At 43.8% G+C, this 24,444-nt stretch overlaps 1 protein-coding gene across 2 annotated transcripts in view; it reads right to left on the bottom strand.

Moving 5' to 3' along the window:
* Positions 1-24,444, bottom strand: part of PTPRM (protein tyrosine phosphatase receptor type M) — an 884,602-nt gene that overhangs the window by 153,234 nt on the left and 706,924 nt on the right. The window contains exons 16-18 of one of the 2 annotated variants that reach the window (XM_062201376.1): positions 23,484-23,558; positions 23,232-23,258; positions 18,397-18,584 (exon numbers count right to left, since the gene is read on the bottom strand). In XM_062201376.1, coding sequence (XP_062057360.1) covers positions 18,397-18,584; positions 23,232-23,258; positions 23,484-23,558 — 290 coding nt within the window. The remainder of the gene's footprint in view (positions 1-18,396; positions 18,585-23,231; positions 23,259-23,483; positions 23,559-24,444) is intronic. The other variant, XM_062201377.1, reaches the window with a different exon arrangement.

Here is a 24,444-nt window from a genome sequence, read left to right on the forward strand (position 1 = left end):
CGCTGGCCTTAGTGCCTTTTAGGAGGTGAACCAACGGAAGGAAGACCCTTTTTTTTTTTTTTTTTTTGACAGGCAGAGTGCATAGTGAGAGAGAGACAGAGAGAAAGATCTTCCTTTTGCCGTTGATTCACCCTCCAATGGCTGCCGCAGCTGGCACGCTGTGACTGGCACACCACGCTGATCCAAAGCCAGAAGCCAGGTGCTTCTCCTGGTCTCCCATGGGGTGCAGGGCCCAAGCACTTGGGCCATTCTCCACTGCACTCCCGGGCCACAGCAGAGAGCTGGCCTGGAAGAGGGGCAACCAGGACAGAATCCGGCGACCCAACCAGGACTAGAACCCGGTCTGCCGGCGCCGCAAGGTGGAGGATTAGCCTATTGAGCTGTGGCTGGCAGAAGGAAGACCTTTGTCTCTCTTTCTCTCACTGTCTAACTCTGCCTGTCAAAAAAAAATAATCTAGTGAAGAATTATTAAAATGAAGTATACTGAACAAGGTTTCTGACCATAACAGCAATATACAAAAGACACTGCATATATATAAACACACATACATATATGAATATGCCTCTATACATTTATATCTGTATACTCTATATATTTTCTACCTATATTATAAACTTGTAATAAAAACACTCTAAAACAGAATTGCCATATTAAAAAGTACAAGTAATTAAAAGATGTGTAGGATATAATGAATAATTTCAAGCTTTATTGAAAAATATTTAAGCATATACAAATAGATGAAGGCATACACCATATTAAGGATGGGAAGAACCAGTGTCGCCAAGAAGTCAATTCTCTCAAGCTTTATAAATGGATCCTAAGTAATTCCAAATAAAATTACCCAGGGTTTTTCATGAAGCTGATTGTCTAAACTATTTATGTTTCTGATGAACTTGGTGATTCTCAAATTATGGAAAGACAACGCCTAAGGATGACCAACACATTCCTAAAACAACACGAGCAAGGTAGGCTTCACCTAGGGACAGGCATTGAGCCCAGCATTTAAGACCACTTGTAATGCCCACATCCTGCACGAGACTGCTGGGGTTTGAGTCCCGGCTCTGCTCTTGAGTTCAGTTTCCCTCTGCTGCACACACCAGGAGGCAGAGGCAATGACTCACCTACTTTGGTCCCTGTCCCCTGGATTGAGTTCCCAGGTCTCAGTGTTGGCCAATCCAGTTCTGGCCATTGCAGACATTTAGGGAGTGAACCAGCAGACAGAGGACCTCTCTCTGCCTTTTTGCTTTTCCAATCAATCAATAAATACACTTTTTTTTATTTTTAAGATCATCTTTTTAATCTTTGCAGTAATCTTGAGGATATATAGAGCAGTGCTATTATTGCCATTTGCAGGTAAAATAAAAAGTAAATTCTGGAAATGCAAAGTTCTTACTCTCAGTCATGCAATTAGCAAGAATTGAAGTTAGTTTTCTTAACTTTTAAAAAGAGACCTGATACAAATCAGCAAGAGGTAACTGACTTCCTTGAAGAAAAAGAGGCAGAGAACAGGAACACTTCACAAAATAAACATCGTGCTCAGTGACTACATGGATATGTCTAGTTTCAAACAGATTAATGAGATTTTCTTTTAGTGAGATACCTATCAAACTGGCACAGATTTTAAAGACATAATGCTCATTTTTGCAATGGTGAGTTGAGATAAGGATTCTTACAGAATACTGGTGGGAAAGTGATTGGTACAAACTTGCATGATAACAAGTTGTAAGTATGTCAAGATTGTTAAACAGTTTGTGTGCTTTCAACCAGCAATACCACTTTTCAAACTACAGAAAATAACGTAATTAAAAATATTTACAGGGGCTGGCGTTCTGGCAAAATAATGTAATAAGAATATTTACAGAGGCTGGTGTTCTGGCAAGTGAGTTAATCTGCTGCTTTGTGATGCTGGCATCCAATATCAGAGTGCTGATTCCAGTTCCAGCTGCTCAGTTTCTGATCCAGCTTCCTGCTTATGTGCCTAAGAAAGCAGCAAAAGTTGGCCCAAGTGCTTGGGCCCTGTCACTCTTGTGGAGACCAAATTGGAGTTCCTGGCTCCTGGCTTCGGCCTGGCTCAGCCCCAGGCCCAGCCATTGCAGCCATCTGGGGTGTAAACAGCAGATGGAATATATCTGTGTCTCTGTCTCTCTTTCTCTCCCTCTGTCATTCTGCCTTTCAAATAAATAATCTGAAAAAAATTTATAAAAGTGTTTATTGAAAGATATAGAAAATATATGGTACAATATTAAGTGGGGAAATAAGATTTTAATGCATTAAAATATAACATAAATTTAACCAAAACTCATAGCTAGTTAGTGGGTGGTTTTTATTAGCTGTTATTCTTATACTTTTCTTAAAATTTCTTTCATAAACTATGTTCTGTTTATTTTTAGTGAAAACAATAACAAAATTGGGCTTGGAAGTCTTTAAAAACAAGTTACTCTATATTCTTACAACTGTTTTTCATCATTAAAATACAGAAAAAAATAAAAGTAAGCATTCTCTTTAAGCAGATAAATCATGGTTAATTGGATTTATAGTATGTTCTCTTCATGTTTCAAGAAGTAAGCTTAAAATACACTTGGTAATCAGCCAAGTAAAATATTTTGGGCATAAAATGGGCAAGGAACTCAAATGCATAATTACCTGAAGTATATAAATACAATACATATAAAACATATGTTCCCTATTTATAATTAACACTGAATATGTTATAATTATTGAGTACCTCTTGTATAATTTCCTTGAAGTAAATATATAAAAGGTGTCTCATGTCTCCCTCAAGAGTAACAGTAGATGATAAATGGAGCAAAGCAATTTTTAAAATCTATATTATAATGAATAATATGGGTGAATTCTAAACTTTACTATATTATTATTTGTATAATAACAATATTATTATATTATTAATTGTAGGCCTCAAACCACTTTATCTCAGAAAGTGCAACAGATAAAATTGGAAAAGTCAGCATGTTCCTTTTCTTTTCAGTGATATGACAGGTTAAAAATATTATGGGCTTCAACTTGTTCTTTCATTTCTCTATTCTCCTCAAGACAGGAAACTAATTTTATTATGAAGGAATCTGTAGGACGTACAATTTAATCTTTAGACCTTATAAAAGAGATGGCTAACATCTTTGTATAAGCATAGCCAAAATAAGAGCTTAAATAATAATCTCATAGCTAGATTTACTTCGCCATCAGCGAAGTAAACAGTAAGCAGAAAAAAACCTCCCTTTCAGACCAAGGGAAAGAAAGTTTTTAAGTGAGAATATAATTTTCCTTATGGGCATTGTCTACCTTAGAAAAACTACTACAGAACATGCCTGTGACTATAGACTTGTAGTTCAGGCCACCGAAGATTAGAGATGGGACTTGGGCACTCCCTTGACTTGTATCCTCTGGTCTGCTTTAGCAAAAACCAGGAGGAAAAGAAAGCTAGGCATCAGAAGCAATGGGTGGCAGGCCTACTAATGGCTGATCTGTACAGTGATCTGCCCTCAAGGAGACCTGACAGGCTAGTCCACTGCAGTGGCTTTCAATGTGGTAAGCTTGGGCTTCAGCAGAAGTCAGCTTGTGAAGAGCCCTGGCAGCTCTGCCAAGAGTTGGATCACTGGAAATGGACCTGCCCTGGAGTCGAAGGATGCCCAGGTCAGAGCCACAGATCTTATTGGCTCTAAGCTGAAAAGCCCTTCACTCAGCCCAACTTCCAAAGTGACCACTGCAGCTGAGGGGACGGCCAAGTAGGGTCAGCAACATTGCAGGCAGAACTGTAAATTTCTTGTTAGAGATGCCCCCTGCCTTTACCTGGCCAGCTCTCCTCCCAGGCCAGCCAAGTAATGAAAGTCAACAGAGTGCCTTCCCCTAGGAGGTTCACACCTCCCTTAGGAAGTACCCCATGTGAAGAGATAGATAGGTCTGGGCCTCTTAACTTACAAGGCCTAAAGCCCACCAGATTAATATCAAGCCCCTTCTGTCAGGTTCTATTTGCCTCTCAATCAGAAAAATTACTTGTAGCTTAGCACCTTTCTTAGCTCCTCTAATAATGACTCTGTCCTTTGTTCTAGACCCTGTCTAGTGCACTTGGGCCTCATTCCTTTGTAATCATAACCTCTACTCTACCACCAATGGCTCTACTCCCAACCTGTGTGTACTGATGGTCCTCTTCCCCACTTAATGCTGTATAATTGTTCAGACCTGGTTAATGCCACTCTTAGGATCATTGGTTACTATCCTCACCCTGTGCTTTATGACTTTGTCTAAATATGATCAGAGTCGGCGAATTTGGAAGGCTTCCATAGCCTTAGCAACTCATGATGAGAGCCTAGGGTGGTTACTGGCGCCATAAACTAGAGTGTCAATTTGTTGGGTCAACAACAGGAGTCACTGTGCATTTGCTCCTCATGTGGGATCTCTGTCCTTAATGTGCTGTACATTTTGATTTGATGCTATAACTAGTACTCAAACAGTATGTTTCACTTTGTGTTTCTATGTGGGTGCAAACTGTTGAAATCTTTACTTAATATATACTAAATTGATCTTCTGTATATAAAGAGAAATGAAAATGAATCTTGATGTGAATGGAAGGGGAGAGAGAGCAGGAGAGGGGAGGGTTGTGGGTGGGAGGGAAGTTATGGGAGGGGGAAGCCATTGTAATCCATAAGCTGTACTTTGGAAATTTACAGTCATTAAATAAAAGTTAAAAAATTAAAAAAATATTATGGGCTTTAATTCAATATTACTTTGGGCTGAATAATACATATGAAATAATATGAATTTATGCAACGTAAAATGTGAAACAAATTAAGTAACTCACAACTCTTTTCTTTTCTTTTTTTTTTTTTTTTGACAGGGAGAGTTAGACAGTGAGAGAGAGAGAGAGAGACAGAGAGAAAGGTCTTCCTTCCATTGGTTCACCCCCTAAACAGCCGCTATGGCCAGAGTGCTGCGCCAATCCGAAGCCAGGAGCCAGGTGCTTCTCCTGGTCTCCCATGCAGGTGCAGGGTCCAAGCACTTGGGCCATCCTCCACCTCCTTCCCGGGGTCACAGCAGAGAGCTGGCCTGGAAGAGGGGCAACCGGGACAGAATCCAGCACCCCAACCAGGACTAGAACCCAGGGTGCCGGTGCCGCAGGCGGAGGAACTCACAACTCTTAATCCACAGATTTCTTTATTACTCATTAGTCTTAAAGGCTGGGGTGGTGTGATGACAGTCACACTGGAACAACGGCTAGAACCCCACTCTAAGCAGTGGGAGGACTGGACATAAAAATGTACTAGCACCATTATTTGTATTATCTTACCTTAGTATTCCTAGCGTTTTGGAGATGGGGTGGGGGTTAGAAGTGAGGTGGGAAGAGGCTGAAGCTAGGGTAAGTCAGAGAAGGGAAGACAGGAGGGGCACATCAGAATAGGAACCAGCTTATTCAGAAATTCTGAAGAAAAAAATCAAAACAGGCCATGGAGAACCAGAGAGGGGCCCGTGGGAACCTTGTGATGGCAGTCTGCACAGTGAGGATGGGCAGTGTCTCACACAGGTCTCAGCCAGCCAGTCTGTGCTGCCCATTCAAACACCTTCCATCCATGAAGTGTGCCAGTCACCCTGGAAGTCTGCGGTCACCAAGACGACCATCCCACTAACAGGATCACAGGTACCCGGGGAGCATGTGGTCCTCACAACCACTTCACAGTTGGTTCACAGAGCTCAAGTAATGTGCTCAATGTTCCCGAGTTAGCAAGTTGGCAGAGAGGAACTGGGACCCACTTCTGATTCCTGATCTGTTGTCCTTTCTGTCACCCAGTACTGTTCTTCAAAACAACGGTGACTTTTTGAATGGTTACCTCTAGGATCACTTAGTGAAAGCACAGGTTCTGCTTTGAGGCCAGAGGTTCAGTGAACAATGCTGTCACTATTACGTTGCGAGAAGACTGAGCCACCCCAAAAGAAGATCTTTTTTGAAAACTGTGGGCTTTTAAACACAACCAAACCTCACATATGCATCTCCTTCCTTTCTCCCTTCTTCCCTCTGTAGGGTTGGTTGGCAGTAATGTAGCAACACAGGAAGGCAGAATATAGAACTGACAACTCTAAGAGCTGTAGCTTGAGTTTAGCTTACAGCCAGGCATCCAGATGAGCCTGGCTGGCTGCTATCTTCAGAGAGATTTCCTGTGTTACTCAGACAATGGAAAACTAGAGTGAGGAGGAGCAACGCTGGAGTGACCTCACATCCCTGAGCCGAGACCAGAGCGAGCTGAACAGACAGCATCTGCTACTGCTGAGATGTTGGAAAGCACCAGAGCTGGCACTTTCAGTGGGGTCCCTGGGCTGGATGGGGCCTCTGCCAAAAACACAGAGTGCTGTTCCAAGCCAAGAAAACAGCGGAGCGGAAAAATAACATGCCTGCCACACAATCACAAGTCAAGTCAATGAAACTCAAGCTTAATTTCCATGGTTCTTATCTCCACGGTGTTGTATGAGGAAATAATGTGGTGTGCTAGAAAGGACATGGGTTCTAGAGTCCACAGATGATAGAGCAATTCCTACAACTCCATAGTGGGATGGCCTGGGGTAAGTTACTGAAATTCTGAGTCATCTCCTCATCTGGAAAATGGGTGTGATGGTTATGTTATCGCACTGTGGATAGAAATGCATCCGTGTGTGTGTGTGTGTGTGCACTTGTACAGTGTTGCTATAGATATTCAACAAGGGTGGGACCAATCAATATCATCCAAGATCTGGGAGCCAAGCGAGACTTTCTAAAATTTTACCTTGAAAACTTTGCTACCCCCACAATACTTGAATGATAACACAAGTCATCATTATGAAATGTGATTGTAGATAATGACATAATTTCTCTTTTGGAATAGTTATGATATGAAATTTACTAAAGCCTTGTAAGGAGAGGAAAAACCAAACTCTCTTTGCTACTCGCACATACTCAACAAAGCACAGAACATGTCTGTCACCACCTGTGGGACTTTTCCATACGGAGAAGTTCTCAAGGAGGTACCAACTGTGTGTTCTATGATTCAATCCAGTTCCATCCTGACACTGTCTACCTGTGGCTGGAGTCACGTTCAACAGGTTGTTGGCTCAGTCCTACAGACTGATCCGCTTTCTGATGCTGAGCAGAAGTGGCTCCATATTGTACTTCCCAAGATCCCCTTCTTAGGTTTGATTAATTTGCTAGGATGGCTCAGAGGACTGGGAGAAGAGTGGTTGATTGTAAAGGATGTTATAAAAGACACAAATGAACAGCCAGAGGAGGAGGTACACAGACCTAGGCATGGGAGAGGGACACGGAGCTCCACTCCCTCTCTGGGGGTGCCACCCTCCAGGTACCTCTATGTATCCAGCAACCCAGAAACTCATCACATTGTGTTATCCTGCAATTTTTTTATAAATAGAACTTTGCTCCCCACCTAGAGGTTAGTGAGTAGAGTTTAAACTTCTACCCGCTACTCCTCTAATCACTTGGTCTTTCTGGAGCCTGGACCCATCCTGAGGGTCACTTCATACTTTGTGAAGTGACCTTGACTTGTATTTCAGGCTTTCATTTTAATGACAGCTATTTCTCACTGTGTGCTCTGTACCCTAGCTCTACTGAGCACCCCTACATGCGCTCTGCTGTGGATCTTGTTTTTCTGGAAAGAGTCAAGAATATTTTGAGCATCAGTTAAATGTGAAAACATGCATGCCTTACAAAGCAAACTATCTGCAGAGCGGGGGCAACTCTGAAATAGAAGGGGTAAATGTACAGAGATAATTTAGAGAATTCTCCCAGTGGTACAGCAAATAGCGGGGGCAGGCAGTGGGGTAGGGAGGAAGCCTAGGACTGAAATGTGGTTGTGGTGAGGAGTAGGCATTTGGCCTCATAGTTAAGATGCCTGAGACCCACTAGAATGCTTGAGTTTGAATCCAAACGTGGGTTCCTAGCTCCAACTTCCTGCTAGTGTGGACCCTAGGAGGAAACAGCTGATGAGACTCAAGTAGTTGGGTCCTTGCCACCCCTGTGGGAGACTCTGAATTCCTAGCTTCTGGCTTCAGCATTTGGGGAACGAATCAGCATATGGGAGCTCTTTCTGTCTCTCAAACGAATAAAAGGAAGATAATAGAAATGAAAAATGGTGGAGAGGGAAAAGTACTTAGAACTTTTGACCTGCTGTGAGGGAGGAGGGCAGAGAGAGGAGGGCAATGACTACTGTGAAAGATGCAGTGTGACCCACTTAGTGGGCAGAGACCCCACCAACGTACTCAAAGCCTTGATGGACACCAGGCACGCATGGGCTGAGGATGCTGGGAAATGAGCACGTGTACAGTCCCTCCTGGGCTGGGTCCTCCACAAAGGCACTTGGAGGCCAAAGGCACCTGACACCAAAAGCCTGTTACCAAGTGGGAGACCCTGCTGACCTTCTCCCAGGTGAGATGAAGAACATTCCAACTGCCACCTTCAGAATGGAAAACAGAGAGCTGCCTACAGGTGCTTCTCCCAATCTGGAAAGGGAGGGCTGCCACGGTCTCTCCTCAGAAGGAGGACAGAGTTGGAGGAAATAACCACTTCTAATCCACTTTGCTAAAGTCTGAGCTTGCAGATGACGCCATCAGAAAACAGAGCAAAAGGAATCTAAAAGCACAAAAGAGCCCTGAGAGCAAAGAAGAGCAGGAAGCAAACAAGCAGAGCCAGTCAGTCCTTCTGGAAAGACAGAACAGGGATCCCTGGTAAAACTAACTTTGTGGCATTATTCAAACACATGCAGAAACTTTTTACCAACCAACAGAATATCCACAAGCACCTAGCTTTCTACAGAGCTTGAAGCAACTTCAACATTCCAGAGAGGAGGGGTTTTATCATTTCCTTACAGATCTGTCTCACCATGGCCATAATAATTAAAGGAAAAAAAATGTCAAAAATCACTTGGCGGCTCCAGCCATTGGAGGCGCAGCTGTTTGCATTCTTAATGCATTTACAGCTCCTGCCAATGCCTCCTCCCCTCTTCGCCCCATCCTTAGCTTTTCAATGGGTTTGTTTTGTGTATTCTGTATCCGGTGAGACAGAAAATAACCTGCACTGATTGTGGCGATTGATGGACTCAGCTGGTGCCTCGGGATATGAAACAGGAACTGAAAGGCACATCTGAGAAGTGTGTGGGCTGGAGGAGAGGGGGCCAGGTGCCTTCAGCCCACAGTGGTACATGGAATTGCCAAACCAGCGATGTTCAGGCGATGGTTCTAGCAGCTGAGTAACACAAGCGCCTTTTATTCCACCTGCCCTTGCTGCTGTTTTCAGAAACCCAAGGGCAGGGCCACTGTGCACTGTTCTGAAAACTTTTCTAAGGGGCCAGCATTGTGGCACAGCAGGTTAAGCCGCTGCTTGTGATACCGGCATCTCATATGAGCACCAGTTCAAATCCCGGCTACTCCACTTTCAAACCAGCTCCCTGCTAATATGCCTGGGAAAGTAGTGGAAGAGGGCCCCCGCCACCCACCTGAGGGACTAGCTCCTGGCTTCAGACTGGCCCAGCCTTGGCTGTTATGGCCATTTGGCGAGTGAACCAGCAGATGGAAGATCTCCCCCACCTCTCTCTATCACTCTGCTATCAAATAAATTAAATAAATTAAAAAAAAAAAAAGCTTTTCTAGATGTCGTGCAATTCTCCCTCTGCTAGTTAACTCCGGTGCTCCCTTCCTGTCCCTGGTACTGGGTCTGATTCCAGACTGTTTTCTACAGCTCAGAGCTTTTCTGGTCTACATACATGCAAAAGTGAGGAATGAGAACTGTGTCCTCACACAGAGCAGGTAGGTTTTAGAGAGTGTGCTCCAAAGTGTTAGGCAAGCGAATAAAAAACAGATTTTAGAGAGCAGGTAAGATATTGTCATAATACTTCTTTCTTAAGTGGCTATACGTTTGCCAAATATAGACAGAGGCATCACATAAAACATGCATGCTTGCATTTAATAACATCAGTGGCTTTCCTTAGAAAACAGTGAGACAGGTAAGAAGGGGAGATGTGCAACCTACCTATTGAAAAAATACCCACAAGGAGACAGACACATTGAAAGAAAATTCAGGCTCCTCTGAAAGCTTCACAGGCTGTAGTTAAGCCTGAAGATTTTGACATAAGGTCTTCAATTCCCCCATTTAAATTGAGCTAAAAATCAATCTCCATGTTCAATTATAAAATTAATCACCAGTGTTTGTCCCCTGGAGAGAAACACAGGAAAAAAGTGTGTGGGATATGGATAATGCTTTTCTACATGCATTTAGATGTAGACGTCCACACACATGAATCTTCTAATTCCACTTTCCCACAAACTCTATGAAATTCCCTCATATATATTAAATGTTAGGTCTGCACTGATGCAAAAAAAAAAAAACCTCTTGAAATTCATTTATTTTTTTCATAACATGAATTTTTCAAATATTTCTTGTCTGTCTGGATTTCAGATATTTTGGCACCAAAATAAAATTATCTTTTACTTCATCTTCAAAAAAATTATTTATTTGAGAAGCAGAGTGACAGAGGGAGAGACAGACAGAGAAAGAAAAACAAACCTGATGATTTATTCCCCAAATGGCCACAACGGCAAGGGCAGGACTAGGCTGAAGCTAGGAGCCAGGAACTCCATCCAGGTTTTCCACATGGTGGCCGGGGCCCAAATACTTGGGCCATTATCCACTGCCTTCTGAGGTGCATTGGCATGGAGCTGGATTGAAAGCGGGGCAGCTGGGACTCAAACTGGTGCTCCAATATGGGATGCTGGTGCTGCAGGTGGAGCCTTGACCCACTACCCTATAATGCTAGCCTCACTTCAATTTTCTCTAAACTTTTTGAAGTATCCTCTACTCTCAACTACTTTGAAGAGGAAGATCCAAAGAGTTACTTAGGTTTCGGATCAGTTTCAGCTCCAGCTCCAGTAATTGGAAGATGAATGTGTGTGCCCACAGCAATATTGACTATTAGCTAATGAAATGGTACCATCTGTGTTTTTCAGGATATCCTATCTGGAAGTAGTTTGCAATTGCTGTATTTCTTCTATCTTAATTTTACAGTTAGAGCAACACATACTCTTTCAGAATAACATGCTGTTTGCCTACTTAATGTCTTCTTATTGGGAGCCCCAAAGGGATTCAGGATCAGTTCAAGCACAGAGGATTAAAAGGCGTGTAGCTTGGCAATCAAGATGCTGGTTGAGATACCTGCATCCATGGGGCAGGCATTTGTTACAATCAAGATGCAGCTTGGGGACTGGCCCTGTGGCTCACTTGGTTAATCCTCCGCCTGAGGCACCGGCATCCCATATGAGCACCGGGTTCTAGTCCTGATTGCTCCTCTTCCAGTCCAGCTCTCTGCTGTGGCCCGAGTGCTTGGGCTCCTGCAACCCGCATGAGAGACCAGGAGGAAGCACCTGGCTCCTGGCTTCGGATCGGCTCAGCGCTGGCTGTAGCAGCCATTTTGGGAGTGAACCAACGGAAGGAAGACCTTTCTCTCTGTCTCTCTCACTGTCTAACTCTGCCTGTGAAAAAAAAAAAAAAAAAAAAGATGCAGCTTGGGACACCTGCATCCCATATTAGAGTGCACAGGTTCAAGTACTGGCTCTGCTTCAGATTCCAGCATTCATGCTGCCAATGTGCTCCCTGGGAGGCTGCAGGTGAGGGCACAAATAGCCAGGTTCCTGCCACCCATGTGTGGAATGACTGCTGTTCCTGGCTCCTGGCCTCAGCCTGGTGCATCGCTGACCATTCCAGGCATTCGTGGAGTAAAGTGGATGGCAGCTGTCTGTCTGTCTGTGCCTATCTCTCAAATAATAATTTTTAAGGCCCTTTGGGGATTACAGAAGTGGAGCAACTCAGTCATGCAGAGTTTCTGCCCCCTTGTCCCCAGCACAGCTTGAACAACGTGTAGCTAGCTCTCAGGTTGTGGGACCAAGAGGCATGGAAAGGGCCCTGCACGTCTGTGTCTAGGGCAGGGTCTACTGGTTCAAGGAAGAGCTGTAGGACCACAGTGAATCTCTTGTGTCAACTCCAGGTGACCAAGGCCAGGAGTCTGCTGGGCAGGTGGCTGAACCCCATAGTCCCTGTAGGGTACAGGCGGGTCCTTTCTCTTTGGGAAACTCTCGGCCTTCTCCCCAAGGGGTTGGCACCGCCTGCTCTTTGCCCTTTGCCCTTTGCTTGGTGGAAGAAAGAATCGGCTCCTCTCTAGTAGCAACGTAAACAAACTTGTCCTTTCCGCTCTTTCTCCTGAGACCCCTGAACGTTTCTCTGCCGACAACATGCCATTTTCTGTTCAGTTCAGCATGTTTACTTCTTTATTGTGATTCATGTCTGAGTTTCTTTTGAATCAAATTATTGCATCTCCCTGGTGAGAGGTGCCATATGACTATCTTGTTAGAACAAAATCAAATAAAAAATTTGCACCGCATGCCGCTCCAGCTCATCCCCGCCACATGTTCCCTCTTGTTTGGACACACTTCTGTCTGCTCTTTGATCAGTAATGAATCCTTCCGGTGTTTAGGCCAAATCGCAGGCTTTGCCGTCTTGGAAAAGGTAAAGAAGAATGGGTTGTAACAGAATCGACAGAGAGGAAGGCACCATTCGAAACGATTTCACGTCCTGGAGGACTGCTTTTCCCCGATCCACGTAGACTGAGGAAACCCAGAGAGTTACAGCCCCCAGAGCCATTTTTTCTGTTGCATCCTCGGAGACACGGCTGCACCATAGTCACGCTCGGCTTCAGCAAGGATCGCTTGCATTACTCAGCATTTTTGAATAGGGAGAGAGAACCAGAAAAATATACTTTCTGTCTCTCTCTGACTCATTTGTATATTGTTACCTGTCAAGGAATTCCTGTGTGCCTTCTGCAAATAACACTTAGAAAACGGAGCTGCTCATATTAAATAGATCCCTGTCTGGGTATGGGGGTGAGATTCCTATTCTCTGAGTCTTTCTCCTTTTCTCACTGTGTCTAGAACAGCATCAGGGCTGGCGCTGTGGCGCAGTAGGTTAAAGCCCCAGCCTGTGGTGCTGGCATCCCATATGGGTGCCGGTTCATGTCCTGGCTGCTCTTCTTCTGATCTAGCTCTCTGCTATGGCCTGGGATAGCAGTGGAGGATGGCCCAACTCCTTGGGCCCCTGCACCCACATGGGAGACCTGGAGGAAGCGCCTGGTTCCTGGCTTCGGATCAGCTCAGCTCAGCTCAGACTGTTGTGATCATTTGGAGAATGAACCAGTGGAATGGAAGACACCCCCCCCCCCGCCTTCTCTCTGTGTGTAACTCTGACTTTCAAATAAATAAATTAAAAAAAAAAAGATAGAACAGTATCAAAACTTTCCAGTGCATCACAAGGCTCTTCACGCTGGGAGCTCTGACACACCTTGTATCCCTAGGTTCCCCTGTGACACAGGTACACAGAATGGTGGCCATTTCCCTAAGTGTGCCCCACCCTCTTCCCCCTTCTCCTGGCCAACTCTCACTCACCCTTTGAGGAAAGCAGTCAGTCTTGCCCAGGCCTGGCTAAGGTGCTCCCCTGGTGGCTCCGGGGTGGGGGGAGGGAGGCGGAAGGGAGGGGTGTGGTCTGCACAGTGAGCTTCCTGAAGGCAGCGGTGGTGGGATGGGGGTGGAGAGGGGGGAGATGTTTGTGGGTCTCCTCTGTATCCCAGGCACCAAGTATAGTGTACAATCTGTTAAATTCAATGTTCCTCCCAAATCCTACTGTGCCAAAAATATCCGTGCAGTTGATATTTTAAGAGAACTCTGTGTTCCACAGTTAACACTATTCCTTAGAACTTTCCTGAGATACGGAATTATTATTGTAGCAGCAATAGGTGACAGCATATATTTTAACATACTTATTTTTCTCAGTTTGTAAGCTCTTAATCCACAGAACCAAGCCTATAAATTCTTCAGTTACTTTGAATGGGAACTTTTGATCACATACAATGCAGGATAAGGGAATTATCTAGCCCATGGATGAGCAATAAGCACCGACCACTTTCCACACTGGGAGGCTCTCTTCACCCTCCCACTGCTACACACAAGAGACACAGATGCACTGAGGCCTCAGTAGAATCCAGGTTTCCTCTGAGGAATGCAGTGTGGGGCTTCTGTCTTTGCTCTTTCTATAAGCTACTACTTGTTCTTCTAGCAGCTTGAATGAAACGAGAGCCTACTGGATGCCAGATACCGTTCTAGTGTTTATAAGGCATCAAAAGATGTAATCCTCACCACAGTCTTAGGAGGCTGACACCATCATTATTTTCAGCTGAGGCCCAGAATGGCTAGACAGGTTGGCCAAGGTCACACAGCTAAGAAGCCGTGTGAATACAAGCAGCCTGGAGCCACTGCCCGTGTCCCAAGCCAATACCTCTCAGCATCTGATCCATGAGCTGACCCCCCCTGAGTGGCCTGGGGTGTCCCACTGCACCAGTTAGCACCCTAGGAGCCTGTCTCCGGGCTGTGCTCCTGGGAAGGACACAGGTGTCACAACATGCCTGATCAAGCTATGTGTCGTTGGGACATCTAAAATCTCAACGAAAATTTCTGAAGAATTTTCCAGATTTACACTAGGATTAAAAACTCTGCAGGTTTTTGAGAGACAGTAGATCAGGAATGACTGCAGCCTAGGACCTCCTGCTGCACTGTCAGCTTCCCAAAGCTTGGCTGTGGCTCCAGAAAGATTTCGGATTCAGAGACACACACAGGTAAGGCTGGCAAGGCCAGGACCTCAGGGCTTCAGGTGAGAGGCTACTTTAGGAGGCGGGCCCCTCATCCAGGAATCGCCCTCCACCACCGAGGCTCTTCCCTCCCAGGTACTCTGCTCCTCCAGGGTCCTTGGCAACATCAGCAGTACCTTACTTAGGGCAGAAGCGTGAGTGAGGGGGAAAGAAGCAGATATTGAGTGCTCCTTTTGTCCCTAACAAAATCTTCTGTTTTGAATTTCTCCCAATAGTTGCTTCCCATTTGTCCCTGCTTTTCTTCCTAGTACGAGGGTTTTTTTTTTTTTTTTAATGATTTTCCCCTTCCTTTTCCTTTTTTTTTTTTTTTAATTGATAATGGTTTTGGAGTTTAAAAGCATTTGTTTTTTAAACAATGCTTTCTGGTCACTTCCGCAGTCTCCACTATGGGCGTCGCTAAATCAAATTACAGCTTCCGGGTCGCGGAGGCTGCCTGAGGCCGCGCAGGATTCAGGGTTTGCTGGTGTCCAGTTTATGGAGGCACGTTTTTCCAGCTGCTCTGCAAAGCCTGTTTCCCACTCCTCCACGCTGACTGCAGCGCCACTCAGAAACCATTGTTTCTCAGATGGAGGGAATCTTCTGCGTGAACAGCAACTGAACAGGCTGCAGAACTCAGGCTACCTCCTAACTTCTATGTGACATGTTACACATTGGATCAACCTGAAAATCATGTTTTTGTGCTTCATTAGGGGATGTTTTGGTACTTAAATTGCTCATAACTTCTCACTGTAGCCTGTCAGTGTGTGTAGTGCTTTGCAATCATGTTTCCTTTCTTCATGTTGGTAAAAAATAAACAGCAGCCCCAGGATTATGACTTTCAGCTGTGTATCCATTGGCGCTTTCACCCCATCAACACCTTCCAACCTTGAATCTGCTGGCTGTACGTTGGTATCTTCCAACCTTGAATCTGCTGGCTGTATGTTGGTCGGTGGTTTTTAAACAGTCACTCTGCTTCAAAGTCAGTCTTTCCTTATAAAATGTGTACCATATTTCTACATACCTGTGACTTTGACCTGAGTGCTAGAACAAATACTCTCCTAACCTATTTATCCACAATGTTCATTCCAGAAATGACTTCATTCCTGAACTGAGTGAAGACATTTCAGTATACTCTTTTAGTATATAGTTGTTGTAGTTTTGTAAAATTTTTTATTCTCTTTTTCTTTTTTTATTTTTGACAGGCAGAGTGGACAGTGAGAGAGAGACAGAGAGAAAGGTCTTCCTTTTGCCGTTGGTTCACCCTCCAATGGCCACCACGGCTGGCGCGCTGTGGCCGGCGCACCACGCTGTTCCGATGGCAGGAGCCAGGTGCTTATCCTGGTCTCCCATGGGGTGCAGGGCCCAAACACTTGGGCCATCCTCCACTGCACTCCCTGGCCACAGCAGAGAGCTGGCCTGGAAGAGGGGCAACCGGGACAGGACCGGTGCCCCGACCGGGACTAGAACCCGGTGTGCCGGCGCCACAAGGCGGAGGATTAGCCTGTTGAGCCACGGCGCCGGCCTGCTTTTTTTCTTATTTGGTTTAATTTTTCTAGCATTAAGAGTTATAAAACAATCCTAGGTGTTTCCATGAGCAAGTGTGGTGACTTTTTTTTCCTTTGAATGAGTTGCAGTGCCATAATATTTATTTACTGAAAGGATACATTTATAAACATTTTAACATTCTATAAAGTGGACTAGAAATATTTATAGTTTTATAGGCAGGACAGCATTTTATCTTTAATTTATTTAAAAAGAGGCACTATTTGTGTAAATCTCAACTGTGGGATATTTCTTGCTTTAAGGGAGAGAAGTAAACCTCTTATACTGAAAAAAAAAATGCTTTCTGATCACTGAATAGCTTTTTGAAATTTATTAATGGATATAACATTTTATTTCAAAGTATAATAACTTCTAATGAACTGCCAGTCACAGTATACTTAAAATGGGTATAAAGTATTGCAGTTTGATCTTTTAAATCATATTTCTTCAGGAGATCTGAATATGAAATAATTTTCTGCATGTTTTCAAATAGACATCAACTACAGTGGGTTATAGGAATTCTTAAGTAGGTATTTCTAAATAGTCCATGAAAAATAGGACTCAGGCCCTTTTGTGAATTGTTATTTGAGTCTCTAACTAATCTCTTTGACATTAACATCTTTAATAAACATTTGAGCAATATCTGTATTCAGAATTGGATAGAACTGAGACATCATCCCTATTCATTAGGCTTATATTTTCTCAATAACCTAATTTTGTCTTTCATAAGATATTAATGCTTTTGGAAGTCTTACTCTTAATCCTATTAATTCCTAAGCTAGCCTTTAAAAGTGCATGAGGAAATATGCAAAGGCAGTCAATTTCACTGAATTATACATTGAGCAGCTAAAGGTAAATCTAAGAATTTCAGGCTTATTAAAATGTAGAACTTCATTCGAAAATATTCTCTGGACTGAAATCCAGCCCTTGGGGCATGGTTTGGATCAGTTTCCTTGGCTTTGCCGCCTTCTGTGCTAAGGTCACTGGCAATGTACAAGGAAGCACACATTGGCAGAGAAAATGTGTCTATTTGTCTGCTTTGGACCGAAGACCTCCTCTTAGAAGCACAGCAGTAGCAAGGCCAATATTGGCACCAGGTGTTGCACACTGGATGCCATAATGAACACTAGATGATCAAGATTGCAATGAGAGCTAGACCTAAGACAATGCAACATCTGGGGTATAACATTAAGTCTGATGAGTGTGCCCACAAGAAGAGGGGAAACAGGGTTGGAAACGGATATGCTTTCAGACAGGTGAGGAGCTGATTTAAACAATACTTGAATTCTGGACAAGACGCGTCCCAACCATGAGCTAGTGAGGTACATACGGAACCAGAAACACATTCTGAGATTTAAAAAACCACTTACCTGTCCAATCCTATCATTACTCTAAGTATACTACTTCATCGATGACCATAAACAGAGCAGTCCAAGCTTTCTGCCTTGTCCCCCGACATAGACACACCCTCAGGTGATGGTGAGCTTCTCTGAATCAGACTTGCTCAAGACAATCAATCAACTCTCTCAGTTTGTGAACGACCTTCCAACAGAAATAGCTGAGGGCAGAGGCTGTGAAGGATTAAGCCTTGCATTTTACATAGAGTTGAAGAATGTCACCTTTCCGGGAAGTGCCCACAACAACTGTCCATGCAAGAATCCAGACAGCAGCATGCTCTCTGGGCTGATAGGACAATAGCAGCTGTTGTCATAGCCACGACAGGAGCCAGTGTCTTCACTGATAATTTCCCAACACATGACATCATCGGTTGGTCTGTAATTGCTTTAAGTGAATAGTTTCTTCCTGAGATACCATCTATAAAATTATTGGAACTTAAAACCGCACTTAATTACATGAAATGTCAAGGAGGGTGATAAAGAAAGGGGAGATGACAGCCTGGTGGACCCCTATCATCAATGCACATTTTTGCAGAAAATGGTAAAAGGTGGAGAGCTCTTCCTTGTCCATCCGTCGCCCATGAGTGAATGCCTTGGTAGCATGTGTTGGACATGGATGCATGGATGAAAGACCTCTCTGCATCTCTCTAGGCTGCCTATGGCTCATGCAGTGAGTTGGGAGCACAGCACCTGGCCCTGTGTCCAGTGAGGAACTGGTAAAGAACTCCGATGAGGAGCTCGTGCTCACCTCGTATTCCTCCTTGAAGCCGTAGCCCTCGGCACACTTCATCTGCGTGATGTGTTGCAGGAGATCCGCCACCCGGATGGCGGGGTGAAGCTGCCCGGTCTGGTAGGGTACGTCTGTCTGCTCGCGCTTCTTGTAAGTGTGGGACTGCACCAGGCTGCTGGTATCGCTGGCCATTGTGTGGGTCTCATCTGGGAAAAGAAGGCCGATGGGAAAATGAGGGAGATCCAGAAGGCTAGGTCAAGATCACTGAGAATGCTAAGAAGCTGGCTGCTGAGGTCCCTCAACCTAAGGCTGCAGTAATCACTACGATGACTCAGCAAAAAAGAAAAGTTAAATGTTTAGAAATTTCAATGGGGTTGGCAATACTGATAGGAAGGAGGCAGAAATCGTTGCTTTTACAAAGCAGTCCAAACGAGATATTGCTTTCACAAAGCTAATTGAGAAGAGTCTTTTAGCCTTTCCGTGCTGAAGTTTGTAGAAGTTTCAGTCTGAAACTTCATCAAGACCTGGGGCAAAACTGGTCTTGGGTTCCTCCAAACATTAGATTGCTAGTTTTTATGATGAAGGAAATAAACTCTGTACAGATGTTGTATGAGCAAAAGAAAAGTGCACAAAATGGTTTGGCTTATAAAGCTAGCAATGGAAATGTGGAAATTAAAGCAGCATGGTATAAATAAAAGGGAATTTGGTTTGGGGATAACGTTTTGATGACTCACTTTGCATGCTCTGGTATCTGAAAGGCTGACAAAATATTGTGGACCAACACAGCAAACATGGAATGTTCTACAAGCGTGAACATGCAGGCCAGCACAGGGTGGCACCAGCTGGCTTCTTCAGAATCTACAGGTTAGACACACACTCCCACTCCCTCCACGACCTTTCCATGGGGCGAATCGGGGAACTTACCATTTATTGGCACTTTTAAGAAGATACATTTCAGGAGAAAAGAGGAGGAGAAAAAGGAAACAGGGCATAAGCAATAGTACTGTGTGAAGAATTACAGGTAGTTTTTATATTGTGCTTTAAATTTCTGGTTAAGTTTTCTGTTCGGAGGTGGTCAGAGGGCAAAACCTCGTGGGGATGGAGGTATTTAATTTGAACACTCAATAATAAAAAGGTTAAAATCAGTGTCATAGTTGCTTTTCATTTCCCCATGAACCAAGTAATGACTAAATAAGGCATATTTGTATTCAATACATTTTTGTCGTTTACATTTCTTGAAAGTCAACCAAATTGTACTACAAAATTAACGTCAAAATTTGGTCAAACAAGCCTAAAGAAACTGTATTTTCATGGGCTACTAGTAAGTTAGATGAATGAACTGCAGAAAATGATAGCTACTAAAAATGTCTTGCGGGAAAGTGCTATTAGATTAAGAAGTCCATATTCTACAGGTTAATTCATTGTCATGCTGAATCCCTTTAACTGTTTTGTGATTGAGGATGGGCATCATTAAAATACAGAGCTAAAATCACTTAAAATAAGAATATTATATAAATACTGATTTCAAGGTATAAAGAATTAAAACACATAGAAAGGATACGCTCAATTTTTCAAAATTACCATACTGCTTTTCAGTAGGGAATTCAGCTCTCCTTTTTGGTTTTAGTTTTTTTACTGAGAGGTTCGGCTCCAAAGGCCATTTAGTGTTGGGGTGCTCGATGAGCTGGGCCTGGTTTTGGAACCTCATTTCTGTCTGCATTGCAAAGCACCTGAGATGCATGGTATGAGAGGTGGTACACAAGTGTATAGCTATGTTGCTTTGCTGAAATGGCACCTGGATCACTACAAGGTGGCTAAAGACACAAAGACAAAATAAAAAAGGGTGGTAAGTTGACTTTATGATTTTCTTTCATTTGGATTTGCTTTGAAATTCAGCAATTCATAGGTTCCCATTTTCACAGTCACCCATAAACCTGGGAATTGTCACATCAGATTTGCTTGCTGGCAACTGCCAGGCTTTGTCGACTGGGACCCAGGATCCCTGCTGAAGGACTGAATCCCTGGAGTGTTCAGGTGCTCCAGCAGGAAGCCCTGCTCTTCAGGCTAAAATAAATGGAACATTAATTAGTTTCCCCTCTGTGCCTCTCTTGTTCTCTCAGTTTTGTAGCTTGTGGGACGAACATAATTAATACGCTCTCCACTGTGGGCTGACCTCCTAGGCTTCCCCTAAATGATTCAGGCCTTTCACTTGGATACACCAGCAACCTGGTGATGCTCAGATCCCAGACCTGGGTATTTTTGGAAGTTTTAAATCCACAGAGCCACAACCACTGTCACTGTTGTACATGATCTTCCCGCACTGCACTATGACACCTTGGCCTCATTACTGGCATGGAACATGTCTTAACACATTTAAAACACCTCCAAGTCCACCCAGGAAGAGATTGCTGCTGTCTAGTATGTACATACTGAAGAGGGGATAGGTTTCTCAGGCAATACCTGTTATGAAAGTGGGTTACCTCTACTATTAGAAATTCTTGATTCTGTTCAAAAGAGTGATTAATCAGTTTCCTTTGATTCTTAAAAATATGGCTGACACAATATTAATTTCCTGTATTTATTAAAAACTACCCCCTAAGATTTTTTAATTAAAAATATCAAAGAGGAAATGCTTGCTGCTTATAGTTCTGATGGTTTTCTAGGAATTGAAAATTAATTCTACCTATGTTTTTAATGAATTATCCTGAATTTTTAATAAGCTGGTTGGAAAAATCTGAATTGCAATGAATGTTATATGTTTTGATATGGCAGAGGTTCCACCTCCCATGTTCCCCACCCCCATATCCATCCATCCATCCATCCATCCACCCATCCAGGTATTGATCTTTGCAAGCAAATGAGGTAATGATATACTAAAACTCTGTATGTTGGGTCTGGGCACCTAAGCATGTGAGGATAAAAGATAAAGGTACCAGAGGATTTAATAATGCCCAGCTCTGATTCACAACAAAGCATTTCTTCTTTTCTTAATGCAAATTATAGCTGCTACCATCTCCTGGAAGGGCCAGAGTAGATACACAGCTTGTCTTCCTTCCATGGTTTCAAGTGTTACCTTCACCAATCCTTCTTATGCAATATGCAGTGTCTCATTTGCAGCCAGTAAGCTGTAAGGAACACAGTTCCCAGGTACTGCTGTTGGTGACTTTGGTACATTCATAAGCTATACAGGGTCAGTAACAGGTATTTGTCCTGCTGGTGGACAGTCTCATGATGTGCGTCACTTTTGCTACTTGAATTGTCTATTCAACTCTCTTCCTTCAAGAAGCCTAACCAACTTTAAACGAGGCCATTAGTGTTCATAATAACAAAGCAGGAACTTCAAAAAAATGATATTTGTTTAATAAGCTCATCTTCATCCTACTGTGAAATTTGCTCGGTTTCGTCCTTCTAACAACCTGCATCTCCGTTCCTCCCTACTCACAGCTCCATCAAAGTCAGAACCTGGGAATGGAGGCCCTCACAATAAGAGAAATGGCAGATTTTCACCTCAAAAGACTCTGCAAATGACATCTGCAGATAGCTTACATTGTTTGGGTGCCGGTGAGTAGCCCGACACCCCACTTATGCAAAGAATAAAACTGAAGGTTTCTTTCTCTTCCAGTTGGTAAAAAGCAAGGGGTGGTAGCTGGCTTTCATGGGTGCAAAATTAAAGAAGTGGATTTTATGTCTACTCCTACATTCCTGTCTTGGTTCATTTCTTTTTCCTCAAGCAACAAACTTGCTTAAACCCAGAGAATGCTCAGGAAAATACAAATTACCCTCTACACAAAAATCATAACAACTTAGAGAAAAGAGAAGCACAGGGGGAAAACATTATGTTGCAAAGAGATAAAACCTTTATAAAGAGAATCAGGAAGAGGAAGTCAAACAGCTGAGGATGGAACTCTGGCTACGATGAATTGTTATATACCTGGAAGTCGTTTGTGTTGTGCTCCTTCTCGGTAAGGTTAGTAGTAGAAAGAGAACACAGCCGTGATAGACTCGGGTTATTTGTGCGTCTCAGATGCAACAGTAGCGCATGCTTGTGTGGTTATCACAGCCAGCTAATGCCATTTCTCCTCACCCTTCTGATATGGGACAAACGGGAATTTTTGTCTGTAACCCCCTGCTGGGAATATTTCATACTTCAAATGCATTCTGCCCACATGGGCTGACATTTGAGTACATTTCTCGTGACATCTGACACATAATAAACCATCTGAGGATGAAGTGCCGTCTTGCCATTCGCTGCTCAGAACATCAGCTCCTTGGCATTTCCACTGTGTGACAGACACTACAGAAAGCTGGGGTGGGGGGGCACCCCAGTGGCTCCCAGGTTGGGGAGGGGGCCCAAACTGTGTTGTGATCATTTTTCTGCATAACATTTGGCATCATTAGAAAAAAAATGCTCTTTTGAAATGGAAGTCCTTGGTGCTTAGCGGTAAGTGAAAATAGGAAGGTATTTTCACTTTTAAGGCTATTACGATGGACAGAATTCAGCTTTAGGAAGTACACAGCTGAGGGGTGATAATTTTTTTTTCTCCCTGGTTTCAGACCTAACTTTAAATTCTGACCATGGAAAGGGAGAATACTGGGGCTGGGCTTGTCCCTGGGAACCTTGTGGAATTGTCCCCAACATACATGCAGGAAACCCTTCTGTCACTGGAGACTCTTTTAGGAAGTCTTCATCATCTACCCCCACCCCCTCCTCCCAGAGCCAACTCCCCACTCCCGCCCCACCCCGGCCCCCTTATCATCCCTGAGCCATCCAGCCTTAGCACTCCAGTCTGCTACAGAGCGGCACTGACTACCTTGCTCCTGCCATAGACTGTGGGAAAGGGAAATGTTCTCACCTAGAATTGCAGTTGGCACAAATGGATCTGTCATACATCGTAAGCAGGTCAATGCAGAGAAAGTAAAAAGAGAAAGAACAGTAAATGACTGTGAAAGGTCCCCCGATCTCCCATTAGAAAGCCTTAGAAAGCCTTGGGTGACAACAGAGCCAACAGCCTAAGCTCCCAAGCACTGCGCTAGCGCGGTGGGGCTGAGAGAGCTGGCTGCTTAAGGGGACCGCGAAGACGTGAAGCCATGGAAGGACCCGTTACCTGGGTAATAGGAATTAGGCACCGACGTGCTCAGTGTGTTGGTTTTCATTGTAAAGGACGATGGTGAGGACACGGCTGTAAATGAAAGAAGGGCTGGTCAGCGGGTGTGGGGAGGTAAGACCCAGATACACGCGTGGCCGGGGCCAGCCGTGGCGACTACATGTCACCAGATTCCCCGAATCTACCCGGTAACCACCTCCACTCTCGGGTGTCTCTGGCTGGTTCTTTGGCCTTTAGAGGACAAGCACCCTTTTGCTACCGAACGACTTTTCCTCCCGCACAAATGAGGGAAAAACCCGCAACCAAGCATGCCTACCATGTTGAACACAGAATTTAATCAAACTTCTGTGTGGACTCCTAGCCTTTGCTCGTTCTGCTGCACATCAAGCTGAATTTTTACAAATAAAGGCAGACGAGGCATGTGTTTACACATGGCTTTTGAAGAACGTTCTGAATGTCAGTGTATTGGAAGCTTGCTAAAGCCTTTCCTTCCTCATATACCTGATATTTAGAGACTCTTCCTCATTGCTATGACTTGGTTTGTGAAAAATGCAGGTGATAGTCCATACCGTTCTTAGTCTCTAAAATCCTTACAGATACACTTGCTTTTTTGAAATACTCCTCCAAAACACCACTAGTATACTTTCTCTTCTTTCCTGTTATTAAGAGGGAAAGTCAGTTCTATCCAATTTATCTGATTCCATTAAAAATGGATATTTCTGTGTTAAAATTAGTCTTTTAAATCTCTTTAATGTCTTAATTGATTGATGTTTTGAAAACACTTTCATTTCTTTAAAAGTAAGGATTTGAATACTCCAAGTGCTTCAACCAAAGTCTAACCCTTCACTCCTCTGCAGTAGTTATACGATGTATTTCATGCTGTGCTCCTGATGAGAATACTACCATGCAATTACGTCATCCTATCGATGCGTAGCCCTTCCAATCCCTGAGGACACTACAA

Source organism: Lepus europaeus, chromosome 9 (genome assembly GCF_033115175.1).
Source record: "Lepus europaeus isolate LE1 chromosome 9, mLepTim1.pri, whole genome shotgun sequence".
In the NCBI taxonomy this organism is placed as follows: Eukaryota; Metazoa; Chordata; class Mammalia; order Lagomorpha; family Leporidae; genus Lepus; species Lepus europaeus.